The sequence below is a fragment of the Scyliorhinus torazame genome, chromosome 27 (assembly GCF_047496885.1).
Source record: "Scyliorhinus torazame isolate Kashiwa2021f chromosome 27, sScyTor2.1, whole genome shotgun sequence".
Lineage (NCBI taxonomy): Eukaryota > Metazoa > Chordata > Chondrichthyes > Carcharhiniformes > Scyliorhinidae > Scyliorhinus > Scyliorhinus torazame.
Window position 1 is genome coordinate 42,689,823 of NC_092733.1, and position 14,283 is coordinate 42,704,105.

Genomic DNA, 14,283 nt, shown 5'->3' on the forward strand with positions numbered 1-14,283 from the left:
GGCAGCCTCGCTGAGACGGACAGGATTGGAAGGGGTTTGGCAGGAAGCTGCCTTTGAATATCTTTGGACTCTCCGGGAATTATGGGATACAGGGAGTGGGGAGAAATGGACTTGAATCACATTAAATGGTGGAGCAGATTCGATGGGCCATGTGGTCAACCCTCCCCAGATGTGGCCGGGGCACGGTGGGTGACCTTTGACCCTCCCCTGTGATGGGGGTCAGGGCATAGTGGGTGACATTTGGCCCTTCCTCTTTGGTTGGGGGTCCATGACCTTGTGCCCTCCCTGGATGGGGTCAGGTTCAGTCCATGACCTCTGGACAGGGTCAGGGGTCAGTCGGTGAAACACGACTCCCAGAGTGATGGCCATGTTGTGGTTTCTCGTTTCAGAGTTCTGCGTCCTGGTCGATGTCCGGTCGCTGCCTCGACCCTCGCTCGGTCCTGCTGCCTTCACAGACGAGGAAGCCCTGGGAAGATACGAGTTTGTTTGTGAGCAGTGGGAGCCCCGTGGTGACCCGACCGAGGTAGGTCAGGAAGAGGTGGGGGCAAAGGGCAGAGGTTCAAAGAAGAAAAGAGAACAAAGAAAAATTAAAGCACAGGAACAGGCCCTTCGGCCCTCCCAGCCTGCGCCGGTCCAGATCCTCTATATAAAACTGTCGCCTATTTTCTAAGGATCTGTATCCCTCTGCTCCCTGTCCGTTCATGGTTCTGTGTGGATACATCTTAAATGACGCTATCGTGCCCGCCTCTACCACCTCCACTAGCAATGCATTCCAGGCACCCACCACCCTCTGTGTAAAGAACCTGCCACGCACATCTCCCTTAAACGTTTCCCGTCTCACCTTGAACTTGTGACCCAAGTAATTGAGTCCCCCACTCTGGGAAAAAGCTTCTTGCTATCCACCCTGTCGATACCTCTCATGATTTTGTAGACCTCAATGAGGTCCCCCCTCAACATCCGTCTTTCTAATGAAAATAATCCTAATCTACTCAACCTCGCTCATTCAGAGATCACAGAATCTCTACAGGAGGACATTTGGCCCATCGAGTCAGCACCGATCCTTCGAAAGAGCACCCTACCCGGCCCCACCCCCTGCCCTATTCCAGTAACCTCATGCTCGGGGGCAATTTACCCAACCTAAACATCTGAGGTCACAGCGCCTCGGGCGGGGCGCCAGAGAGGTTTCAGTGATTGGCGGCGGGAGGGGGAGATTGGGGACGTCTTTACGCCAGGAATTCGAGGAGTTTCTCAAAGCAGTTGGTGATTGGCCGGGAAAAGGGGTCAGGGAGGAGAGGGATGGACTGAGAAAATTTGGGGGATTTTCAGCGAACATCATCAAATGTGGAGACGTTCCATGTGTGGGAAAGTTCCGGGAGAGAGAGAGACAGTGAGAGAGAGAGACAGTGAGAGAGAGAGACAGTGAGAGAGAGAGACAGTGAGAGAGAGAGACAGTGAGAGAGAGAGACAGTGAGAGAGAGAGAGACAGTGAGAGAGAGAGAGACAGTGAGAGAGAGAGAGACAGTGAGAGAGAGAGAGACAGTGAGAGAGAGACAGACAGTGAGAGAGAGACAGACAGTGAGAGAGAGACAGTGAGAGAGAGACAGTGAGAGAGAGACAGTGAGGGAATGGGGAGATTGGGGAAGAGAGAGAACGGGGGGAATGGGTAGATTGGGGAGAGGGAGAGAGAGAGGGGAATGGGTAGATTGGAGTGGGGGGAGAGGGAGAGGGGAATGGGTAGATTGGGGAGAGGGAGAGAGAGGGGGGGAAATGGTAGATTGGGGGAGGGAGAGAGAGAGGGGAATGGGTAGATTGGGAGAGAGAAAGAGGGGAATGGGTAGATTGGGGGGGGGGAGGGAGAGAGAGGAATGCGTAGACTGGGAGAGAGAGAGAGGGGGGAATGGGTAGATTGGGGGAGAGGGAGAGGAGGAGAGGAGGGAATGGGTAGATTGGGGGAGAGGGACAGAGGGAGAGAGAGGGGGGAAATGGGTAGATTGGGGGAGAGAGAGAGGGGAATGGGTAGATTGGGGGAGAGAGAGAGAGGGGGGAATGGGTAGATTGGGAGAGAGAGAGAGAGAGAGAGAGAATTGGTAGATTGGGGGAGAGAGAGAGAGAGAGAGAGAGAGAGGGGATGGGTAGATTGGGGGAGAGAGAGAGGGGATGGGTAGTTTGGGGGCGTGAGAGAGAGGGGGGGGAATGGGTGGATTAGCTGGAGAGAGAGGAAGAGAGAGAGAGGAAAGGGGTGTTTGGGGGGGAGAGAGAGAGATGGAGAGAGGGGAATGGGCAGATTGGTGGGGGGGGGGGAGAGAGGGGGGAATGGGGAGATTGGGGACGGGGAGAGAGAGAGGGGGGGAATGGGAGACTGGGTCAGAGAGGGGATTGGGGGAGGGGAAGAGAGAGAGGGGGGAATGGGTAGATTGGGGGAGAGAGTAAGAGAGAGGGGAATGGGTAGATTGGGGGGGGAGAGAGAGAGAGAGGGGAATGAGTAGATTGGGGAGGGAGAGAGAGCGAGGGGAATGGGTAGATTGAGAGAGAGAGAGAGAGGGGAATGGGGTAGATTGGGGGAGAGAGATGGGAATGGGTAGATTGGTGGAAAGAGAGCGAGGGGGGAATGCGGAGATTGGGAGAGAGACAGAGAGGAATGCGTAGATTGGGAGAGAGAGGAATGCGTAGATTGGGAGAGAGAGGAATGCGTAGATTGGGAGAGAGAGAGGGGGGAATGGGTAGATTGAGGGGGAGAGAGAGAGAGAGGGGGGATGGGTAGATTGGGGGGGGAGAGAGAGAGAGAGGGGATGGGTAGATTGAGGGGGAGAGAGAGAGAGAGGGGGATGGGTAGATTGGGAGAAGGGGAGAGAGAGAGAGGGGAATGGGTAGATTGGGGAGAGAGAGAGGGGAATGGGTAGCTTGGGGGAGAGTGAGAGAGAGAAGGGAACAGGTAGATTGGGGAGGGAGAGAGAGAGTGGGGAGATTGGGGGGAGAGAGAGAGAGAGAGGGGGGAATGGTGGATTGGGGGGGAGAGAGAGAGAGAGAGAGGGGATTCGGTAGATTGGGGGAGGGAAAGAGAGAGAGTGGGGAATAGGGAGATTGGGGGTGAGAGGAGAGAAGGGAATGGCAGATTAGCGAGGGAGAGAGAGAGGGGAATGGGGGAGACTGGGGGAGAGAGAGGCGATGGGTAGATTGGGGGAGAGAGAGAGAGAGAGGGGATGGGTAGATTGGGGAGAGAGAGGGGAACGGGTAGATTGTGGGGGGAGAGAAAAGAGAGACGGGGCTGGGTATATTGGGGAGAGAGAGAGAGAAGGGGGATGAGTAGATTGGGGGAGAGAGAGAGAGAGAGGGATGGGTAGATTGGGGAGAGAGAGAGGGGAACGGGTAGATTGTGGGGGGAGGGAGAAAAAGAGACGGGGCTGGGTATATTGGGGAGAGAGAGAGAGGGGGATGAGTAGATTGGGGGAGAGAGAGAGAGAGAGAGGGGATGGATAGATTGGGGGAGAGAGATGGAATGGGTAGATTAGGAGAGAGAGAGAGATAAATGGGTAGATTGGGGGAGAGAGAGAGAGGAAAGGGTAGATTGGTGGAGAGAGAGAGAGAAACGATCGGGTAGATTGGGGAGAGAGCAAGAGGGGGGAATGGGGAGATTGGGGGAGAGAGAGAGAGGAGGGTGGGTAGATTGGGGGGAGGGGGAGAGAGGGGGGATGGGTAGATTGAGGGGGAGAGAGAGAGAGGGGGGATGGGTAGATTGGGGGGAGGGCGAGGGAGGGGAATGGGTAGATAAGGGAGAGAGAGGGGAATGGGTAGATTGGGGGGGGGGAGCGAAAGAGAGACGGGGCTGGGTATATTGGGGAGAGAGAGAGAGAGACAGAGGAATGGGTAGATTGGGGGAGAGAGAGAGGGAGAGGAATGGGTAGATTGGTGGAGAGAGAGAGAGAAACAATAGGGTAGATTGGGGAGAGATCGAGTGGGGGGAATGGGGAGATTGGGGGAGAGAGAGAGAGAGGGGAACAGGTAGATTGGGGGGGGGAGAGAAAGAGAGTCGGGGCTGGGTATATTGGGGGGAGAGAGAGAGACAGAGGAATGGGTAGATTGGGGTGGGGGAGAGAGAGAGGGGGAAGAAAGATTGGGGGGTTAGAGAGAGAGGGGGGGTGTGGGTAGATTGGGGGAGAGGGAGAGAGAGAGGGGGGAATGGATAGATTGGGGGAGAGGGAGAGAGAGGGGGGAATGGGTAGATTGGGGGTGAGGGAGAGAGAGGGGGGGGAATGGGTAGATTGGGGGAGAGAGAGAGAGAGAGAGGGGATGGGTAGATTGGGGGAGAGAGAGAGGGGATGGATAGTTTGGGGGGCGAGAGCGAGAGTGGGGGGGAATGGGTGGTTTGCGGGAGAGAGGAAGAGGGAGAGGAAAGGGGTGTTTGGGGGGGAGAGAGAGATAGAGAGAGGGGGATGGTAGATTGGGGGGGGTGGAGAGGGAGAGAGGGGAATGGGTAGATTGGTGGGGAGGGGGAGAGAGAGGGGAATGGGGAGCTTGGGGAGGGGGAGAGAGAGAGGGGGGAATGGGGAGACTGGGACAGAGAGTGGATGGGGGAGGGGAAGAACGAGAGAGGGGAATGGGTAGATTGGGGGAGAGAGAGAGAGAGAGGGGAATGGGTAGATGGGGGGGAGAGAGAGAGAGAGAGGGAAATGGGTAGATTGGGGGAGAGAGATGGGAATGGGGAGATTGGGGGAGGGGGAGAGAGAGAGAGAGAGAGGGAAATGGGTAGATTGGGGGAGAGAGAGAGAGAGAGGGAAATGGGTAGATTGGGGAGAGAGATGGGAATGGGGAGATTGAGGAGAGAGAGAGGAATGGGTAGATTGGGGGAGAGAGAGAGAGAGAGAGGGAATGGGTAGATTGGGGGAGAGAGATGGGAATGGGGAGAATGAGGGAGAGAGAGAGGAATGGGTAGGTTGGTGGAGAGAGAGAGAGAAACGATAGGGTAGATTGGGGAGAGAGCAAGAGGGGGGAATGGGGAGATTGGGGGGGAGAGAGAGGAATTCGTAGATTGGGGGAGAGAGAGAGGGGGAATGGGAAATTGGGGGAGAGAGAGAGGGAGGAATGGATAGATTGGGGGGAGAGAGATAGTGAGGGCAATGGGTAGATTGGGGGAGAGAGAGCAAGAGGGGAATGCGGAGATTGGGAGAGAGGAGAGAGAGGGGGCAATGGGTAGATTGGAAGAGAGAGAGAGAGAGAGAGGAATGGGTAGATTGGGGGGGGGGAGAGGGAGAGAGAGGAATGCGTAGATTGGGAGAGAGAGGGGAGGGAATGGGTAGATTGGGGGAGAGAGAGAGAGAGAGAGGGGAATGGGTAGATTGGGGGAGAGAGAGTAAGAGGGGGGAATGGGTAGATTGGGGGAAGGGGGAGAGAGAGAGAGGGGAATGGGTAGATTGGGGGGAGAGAAAGAGAGACGGGGGCTGGGTATATTGGGGGAAGAAAGAGAGAGACAGAGGAATGGGTAGATTGGGGTGGGGGCGAGAGAGAGGGGGAAGATAGATTGGGGGGATAGAGAGAGAGAGGGGGAATGGATAGATTGGGGGGAGAGTGGAGAGAGAGAGGGAATGGGTAGATTGGGGGAGAGGGAGAGAGAGGGGGGAATGGGGTAGATTGGGGGAGGGTGAGAGAGAGAGGGGAATGGGTAGATTGGGGGAGAGAGAGAGAGGGGATGGGTAGATTGGGGGAGAGAGAGAGAGGGGGAATGGGTAGATTGGGGAGATAGAGAGAGAGGGGATGGGTAGATTGGGGGAGAGAGAGAGGGGATGGATAGTTTGGGGGCGAGAGAGAGAGAGAGAGGGGAATGGGTGGATTGCGGGAGAGAGAGGAAAGGGGTGTTTGGGGGGGAGAGAGATAGAGAGGGGGATGGTAGATTGGGGGGGGGGGGAGAGGGAGAGGGGAATGGGGAGATTGGGAGGGGGAGAGAGAAGGAATGGGGAGATTGGGGGAAGGGGAGAGAGAGGAGGGAATGGGGAGAATGGGACAGAGGGGATTGTGGGAGGGGTAGAGTGAGAGTGGGAGATTGGGGGGAGAGAGAGATAGAGGGGAATCGGTAGATTGGGGGAGGGAAAGAGAGAGTGGGGAATGGGGAGATTGGGGGTGAGAGAGAGAAGGGAATGGGCAGATTAGCGAGGGAGAGAGAGAGGGGAATGGGGGAGACTGGGGGAGAGAGAGGGCGATGGGTAGATTGGGGAGGCAGAGAGGGAATTGGTAGATTGGGGGAGAGAGAGGGGGATGAGTAGATTGGGGGAGAGAGAGAGAGGGGATGGATAGTTTGGGGGCGAGAGAGAGCGAGGGGGGATGGGTAGATTGGGAGGAGGGGGAGAGAGGGGGGGATGGGTAGATTGAGGGGGAGAGGAGAGAGAGGGGGGATGGGTAGATTGGGGGGAGGGCGAGAGAGGGGAATGGGTAGATTGGGGAGAGAGAGAGGGGAACGGGTAGATTGGGGAGAGAGAGAGGGGAATGGGTAGATTGGGGAGAGAGAGAGGGGAACGGGTAGATTGTGGGGGAGAGAAAGAGAGACGGGGCTGGTTATATTGGGGAGAGATAGAGAGGGGGGGGAATGGGTAGATTGGGGGACGAGAGAGAGAGAGAGAGGGAATGGGTAGATTGGGGGAGATGTGTGAGAGAGGATAAAGAGAGGGGGATGGGTAGATTGGGGGGGGAGAGAGAGCGGAGAGGGGAATGGGTAGATTGGAGGAGAGAGAGGGGAATGGGTAGATTGGGGGGAGAGGGAAGAGAGAGGGGGAATGGGGAGACTGGGACAGAGAGGGGAATGGGGAGATTGGGGGAGGGGAGAGAGAGAGGGGGGAATGGGTAGATTGGGGGATGAGTGAGAGAGAGAGAGAGAGTGGGAATGGGTAGATTGGGGGGAAGAGAGTTGTGGAATAGGGAGATTGGGGGGAGAGAGAGAAGGGAATGGGTAGATTGGGGGGGCGGAGAGAGAGAGAGGGGAATGGGGAGACTGGGAGAGAGAGAGAGAGGGGAATGGGTAGATTGTGGGGAGAGAGAGAGAGAAAGGGGAATGGTTAGTTTGAACATAGTAACATAGAAAATACAGCACAGAACAGGCCCTTCGGCCCACGATGTTGTGCCAACCTTTGTCCTAGATTAATCATAGATTATCATTGAATTTACAGTGCAGAAGGAGGCCATTCGGCCCCCTGAGTCTGCACCGGCTCTTGTAAAGAGCACCCTACCCAAACTCAACACCTCCACCCAACACCAAGGGCAATTTTGGACACTATGGGCAATTTATCATGGCCAATCCACCTACCCTGAACATCTTTCGACTGTGGGAGGAAACCGGATCACCCGGAGGAAACCCACGCAGACACTGGGAGGATGTGCAGACTCCACACAGACAGTGACCCCCAGCCGGAATCGAACCTGGGACCCTGGAGCTGTGAAGCAATTGTGCTATCCACAATGCTACCGTGCTTGCCCTTAAGAACAAATAAATCTACACTATATCATTTTACCGTAATCCATATACCTATCCAATAGCTGCTTGAAGGTCCCTAATGTTTCCGACTCAACTACTTCCACAGGCAGTGCATTCCATGCCCCCACTACTCTCTGGGTAAAGAACCTACCTCTGATATCCCTCCTATATATTCCACCTTTCACCTTAAATTCATGTCCCCTTGTAATGGTTTGTTCCACCCGGGGAAAAAGTCTCTGACTGTCTACTCTATCTATTCCCCTGATCATCTTATAAACCTCTATCAAGTCGCCCCCTCATCCTTCTCCGTTCTAATGAGAAAAGGCCTAGCACCCTCAACCTTTCCTCGTAAGACCTACTCTCCATTCCAGGCAACATCCTGGTAAATCTTCTTTGCACCTTTTCCAGAGCTTCCACATCCTTCCTAAAATGAGGCGAACAGAACTGTACACAGTACTCCAAATGTGGCCTTACCAAAGTTTTGTACAGCTGCATCATCACCTCACGGCTCTTAAATTCAATCCCTCTGTTAATGAACGCGAGCACACCATAGGCCTTCTTCACAGCTCTATCCACTTGAGTGGCAACTTTCAAAGATGTATGAACATAGACCCCAAGGTCTCTCTGCTCCTCCACAATGCCAAGAACTCTACCGTGAACCCTGTATTCTGCATTCATATTTGTCCTTCCAAAATGGACAACCTCACTTTTCAGGGTTAAACTCCATCTGCCACTTCTCAGCCCAGCTCTGCATCCTATCTATGTCTCTTTGCAGCCGACAACAGCCCTCCTTACTATCCACAACCCCACCAATCTTCGTATCGTCTGCAAATTTACTGACCCACCCTTCAACTCCCTCATCCAAGTCATTAATGAAAATCACAAACAGCAGAGGACCCAGAACTGATCCCTGCGGTACACCACTGGTAACTGGGATCCAGGCTGAATATTTGCCATCCACCATCACTCTCTGACTTCTATCGGTTAGCCAGTTCGTTATCCAACTGGCCAAATTTCCCACTATCCCATGCCTCCTTACTTTGTGCAGAAGCCTACCATGGGGAACTTTATCAAATGCCTTACTAAAATCCATGTACACTACATCCACTGCTTTACCTTCATCCACATGCTTGGTCACCTCCTCAAAGAATTCAATAAGATTTGTAGGGCAAGACCTACCCCTCACAAATCCGTGCTGACTATCTCTAATCAAGCAGTGTCTTTTCCAGATGCTCAGAAATCCTATCCTTCAGTACCCTTTCCATTACTTTGCCTACCACCGAAGAAAGACTAACTGGCCTGTAATTCCCAGGGTTATCCCTAGTTCCTTTTTTGAACAGGGGCACAACATTCGCCACTCTCCAATCCCCTGGTACCACCCCTGTTGACAGTGAGGACGAAAAGATAATTGCCAACGGCTCTGCAATTTCATCTCTTGCTTCCCATAGAATCCTTGGATATATCCCGTCAGGCCCGGGGGACTTGTCTATCCTCAGGTTTTTCAAAATGCCCAACACATCTTCCTTCCTAACAAGTATTTCCTCGAGCTTACCAGTCTGTTTCACACTGTCCTCTCCAACAATGTCGCCCCTCTCATTTGTAAATACAGAAGAAAAGTACTCATTCAAGACCTCTCCTATCTCTTCAGACTCAATACACAATCTCCCGCTACTGTCCTTGATCGGACCTACCCTCGCTCTAGTCATTCTCATATTTCTCACATATGTGTAAAAGGCCTTGGGTTTTCCTTGATCCTTGATCCGCCAAAGATTGTTCATGCCCTCTCTTAGCTCTCCTAATCCTTTCTTCAGTTCCCTCCTGGCTATCTTGTATCCCTCCAACGCCCTGTCTGAACCTTGTTTCCTCAGCCTTACATAAGTCTCCTTTTTCCTCTTAACAAGACATTCAACCTCTCTTGTCAACCATGGTTCCCTCACTCGACCATCTCTTCCCTGCCTGACAGGGACGTACATATCAAGGACACGTAGTACCTGTTCCTTGAACAAGTTCCACATTTCACTTGTGTCCTTCCCTGCCAGCCTATGTTCCCAACTTATGCACTTCAATTCTTGTCTGACAACATCATAGAACATAGAACAATACAGCGCAGTACAGGCCCTTCGGCCACGATGTTGCACCGAAACAAAAAACATCTAACCTACACTATGCCATTATCATCCATATGTTTTATCCAATAAACTTTTAAATGCCCTCAATGTTGGCGAATTCACTACTGTTGCAGGTAGGGCATTCCACGGCCTCACTACTCTTTGCGTAAAGAACCTACCTCTGACCTCTGTCCTATATCTATTACCCCTCAGTTTAAAGTTATGTCCCCTCGTGCCAGCCATTTCCATCCACGGGAGAAGGCTCTCACTGTCCACCCTATCCAACCCCCTGATCATTTTGTTTGCCTCTATTAAGTCTCCTTTTAACCTTCTCTCCAACGAAAACATCCTCAAGTCCATCAGCCTTTCCTCATAAGATTTTCCCTCCATACCAGGCAACATCCTGGTAAATCTCCTCTGCACCCGCTCCAAAGCCTCCACGTCCTTCCTATAATGCGGTGACCAGACTGGACGCAATACTCCAAATGCGGCCGAACATCGTATTTACCCTTCCCCCAATTGTAAACCTTGCCCTGTTGCACGCACCTATCCCTCTCCATTACTAAAGTGAAAGTCACAGAAGTGTGGTCACTATCTCCAAAATGCTCCCCCACTAACAAATCTATCACTTGCCCTGGTTCATTACCAAGTACTAAATCCAATATTGCCCCTCCTCTGGTCAGAACAATCTACATACTGTGTTAGAAAAGCTTCCTGGACACACTGCACAAACACCACCCCATCCAAACTATTTGATCTAAAGAGTTTCCACTCAATGTTTGGGAAGTTAAAGTCACCCATGACTACTACCCTATGACTTCTGCACCTTTCCAAAATCTGTTTCCCAATCTGTTCCTCCACATCTCTGCTACTATTGGGGGGCCTATAGAAAACTCCTAACAAGGTGACTGCTCCTTTCCTATTTCTGACTTCAACCCATACTACCTCAGTAGGGTGATACTCCTCAAACTGCCTTTCTGCAGCTGTTATACTATCTCTAATTAACAATGCCCCCCCCCCCCCAAACTGCCTTTCTGCAGCTGTTATACTATCTCTAATTAACAATGCCCCCCCCTCTTTTACCAGCCTCCTAATCTTATTGAAACATCTATAACCAGGGACCTCCAACAACCATTTCTGCCCCTCTTCTATCCAAGTTTCCGTGATGGCCACCACATCGTAGTCCCAAGTACCGATCCATGCCTTAAGTTCACCCACCTTATTCCTGATGCTTCTTGCGTTGAAGTATACACACTTCAACCCATCTCCGTGCCTGCAAGTACTCTCCTTTGTCAGTGTTCCCTTCCCCACTGCCTCATTACACACTTTGGCGTCCTGAATATCGGCTACCTTAATTGCTGGACTACACATCCGGTTCCCATCCCTCGCCAAATTAGTTTACACCCTCCCGAAGAGTACTAGAAAATCTCCCTCCCAGGATATTGGTGCCCCTCTGGTTCAGATGCAACCCGTCCTGCTTGTACAGGTCCCACTTTCCCCAGAATGCGCTCCAATTATCCAAATACCTGAAGCCCTCCCTCCTACACCATTCCTGCAGCCACGTGTTCAGCTGCACTCTCTCCCTATTCCTAGCCTCGCTATCACGTGGCACCGGCAACAAACCAGAGATGACAACTCTGTCTGTCCTGGCTTTTAACTTCCAGCCTAACTCCCTAAACTCATTTATTACCTCCACACCCCTTTTCCTACCTACGTCGTTGGTACCAATGTGCACTTCTGGCTGCTCCCCCTCCCCCTTAAGGATCCTGGAGACACGGTCCGAGACATCCCTGGCCCTGGCATCCGGGAGGCAACATACCTTCCGGGAGTCTCGCTCACGACCACAGAATCTCCTATCTATTCCCCTAACCATTGAATCTCCTACAACTGTCGCTTTTCTATTCTCCCCCCTTCCCTTCTGAGCCCCAGAGCCAGACTCCGTGCCAGAGACCTGGCCGCTAGGGCCTTACCCCGGTAGGTCATCCCCCCCAACAGCATCCAAAACGGTATACTTGTTTTGAAGGGGAACGGCCATGAGGGATCCCTGCACTGTCTGCCTGTTTGTTTTTTTTCCCCTGACTGTAACCCAGCTATTCTTGTCCTGTACCTTGGGTGTGGTTACCTCCCTGTAACTCTTCTCTATCACCCCCTCTGCCTCCCAGATGATCCGAAGTTCATCCAGCTTCAGCTCCAGTTCCCTAACACGGTCTTTGAGGAGCTGAAGTTGGGTGCACTTCCCGCAGGTATAGTCAGCGGGGACACCGGTGGTATCCCTCACCACTCATCCTACAGGAGGAGCATGCAACTGGCCTAGCCTCCATCCCCTCTTACCTGATAGAATATAGCTGCCCTGTGGACTAACTAGATCTCCGCCCTCCGACTCTGCTCCCAGTCAGCTACACTTTCTGTAAACTCCTGGCTCTCTTCTCACTCTTTGCGGAAATGTTGGAAACCTTACTCCCTCCTCACCTAACTCCCTCGGTCATCAAACTCTTACTTATAGCACTCAAATGCACCAAATTCAGCACTCAGTGCAGACCTTTACTGTAGTGGATCACTTTTATACTGTGAATCTAGCCTCTGAAAACTGGCCTAATCCAATTAACTAATTAACAAGCTCCAGCTGCAAGTGCCTACAGGTAGAAGCCTGTTTAAAGCTGATTGACAATTCACCTTCTTCTAAACCAAACAGCAACTTTTAAGCTAATTAACTGAATAAAAGAAAGACTAAACTTTAGATAAAAATGAAGCCTTATACTCCTCGGTCACCAACTCTTACTATAGCACTCAAAATGCACCAAATTCAGCACTCAGTGCAAACCAATTCAGCACTCTGTGTGGGGGGGAGACAGAGAGAGGGGGGAATGGGGAGATTGGGAGAGAGAGGGGAATGGGGAGATAGTGGGCGAGAGAGAGAGGGGGATGGGTAGATTGGGAGAGAGAGTGGGCGAGAGAGAGAGGGGGATGGGTAGATTGGGAGAGAGAGAGAGAGACAGAGAGAGATGGGGGGGAATGGGTAGATTGGGGGGGAGAGAGAGAGAGGGTAATGGGGTAGATTGGGGGAGAGAGAGGAATGGGTAGATTGAGAGAGAGAGAGAGAGGAGAATGGGTGGATTGGGGGGGGGGGGAGAGAGAGAGAGGAATGGGTAGATTGAGAGATAGAGAGGAGAATGGATAGATTGGGAGAGAGAGAGAGGGGGGAATGGGTAGATTGGGGGAGAGAGAGAGGGGATTGGGGGAGAGAGAGAGAGGGGAATGTGGAGATTCTGGGGCTGTTTAGCACAGGGCTAAATCGCTGGCTTTTAAAGCAGACCAAGGCAGGCCAGCAGCACGGTTCGATTCCCGTACCAGCCTCCCCGAACAGGTGCCGGAATGTGGCGACTAGGGGCTTTTCACAGTAACTTCATTTGAAACCTACGTGTGACAATAAGCGATTTTCATTTCATTTCATTTTCAATTCATTTCATTTCGATTGGGGGAGGGAGAGAGAGGGGGGGAATGGGTAGATTGGGGGGGAGAGAGAGAGAGAAAGAGAGAGAGAGGGGAATGGGGAGATTGGGGGAGAGAGAGAGGGAGGGGAATGGGTAGATGGGGGGGGGAGAAAGAGAGAGAGAGGGAAATGGGTAGATTGGGGGGGGAGAGAGAGAAAGGGGAATGGGTAGATTGGGAGAGAGAGCGAGAGAGGGGAATGGGGAGATGGGGGGAGAGAGAGAGAGTGGAATGGGTAGATTGAGAGAGAGAGAGAGGGAGAGAGGGGAATGGGTAGATTGGGGGAGAGAGAGAGAGGGGAATGGGTAGATTGAGAGAGAGAGAGAGGGGGAGAGAGGGGAATGGGTAGATTGGGGGAGAGAGAGAGAGCGAGAGAGGGGAATGGGTAGATTGCGAGAGAGAGAGAGAGAGAGGGGGGGGGGTGGGTAGATTGGGAGAGAGAGAGAGAGGGAGGGGAATGGGTAGATTGGGAGAGAGAGAGGGGGGAATGGGTAGTTAGGGGGAGGGAGAGAGAGAGAGAGAGACGGGAATGGGGAGATTGGGGGAGGGAGAGAGAGAAAGAGAGAAAATGAAATGAAATGAAAATCGCTTATTGTCACGAGTAGGCTTCAATGAAGTTACTGTGAAAAGCCCCTAGTCGCCACATTCCGGCGCCTGTTCGGGGAGGCTGGTACGGGAATTAAACCGTGCTGCTGGCCTGCCTTGGTCTGCTTTAAAAGACAGCGATTTAGCCCAGTGTGCTAAACCAGCACCTGGAGAGAGAGGGGAATGGGGAGATTGGGGGGGAGAGAGAGAGAGTGGGGAATAGGGAGATTGGGGGGAAGCGAGAGAGAGAGGACTGGGAGAGAGAGAGAGAGAGAGAGGGTAATGGGGAGATTGGGGGGGGAGAGAGAGAGGGTAATGCGGAGATTGTGGGGGTGGAGAGAGAGAGGGGGGAATGGGTAGATTGGAGGGGGGAGAGGAGAGAGAGGAATTGGTAGTTTGGGGAGAGAGAGGCTGGGGAATGGGTCGATTGGGGGAGGGAGAGAGAGAGAGCGAGTGGAATGGGCAGATTGGTGGAGAGAGAGAGAGGAGTGTGTAGATTGGGAGAGAGAGAGGGGGGAATGAGGAGATTTGGGGGAGAGGGAGAGAGAGGAATGGGTAGATTGGGGGAGAGAGAGGGAAATGGGAAATTGGGGAGCGAGAGAGAGGGGAATGGGGAGATTTGGGGTGGGAGAGAGAGAGGAATGG

The 14,283-nt window shown here is 52.9% G+C and overlaps 1 protein-coding gene across 1 annotated transcript in view; it reads left to right on the top strand.

The window, feature by feature from the left end:
- The window catches only part of flcn (folliculin), a 52,902-nt gene that overhangs the window by 38,000 nt on the left and 619 nt on the right, over window positions 1-14,283 (top strand). Inside the window, exon 10 of the mRNA XM_072491041.1 lies at window positions 390-523. Within this exon, the coding sequence (XP_072347142.1) occupies window positions 390-523 (134 nt within the window). The remainder of the gene's footprint in view (window positions 1-389; window positions 524-14,283) is intronic.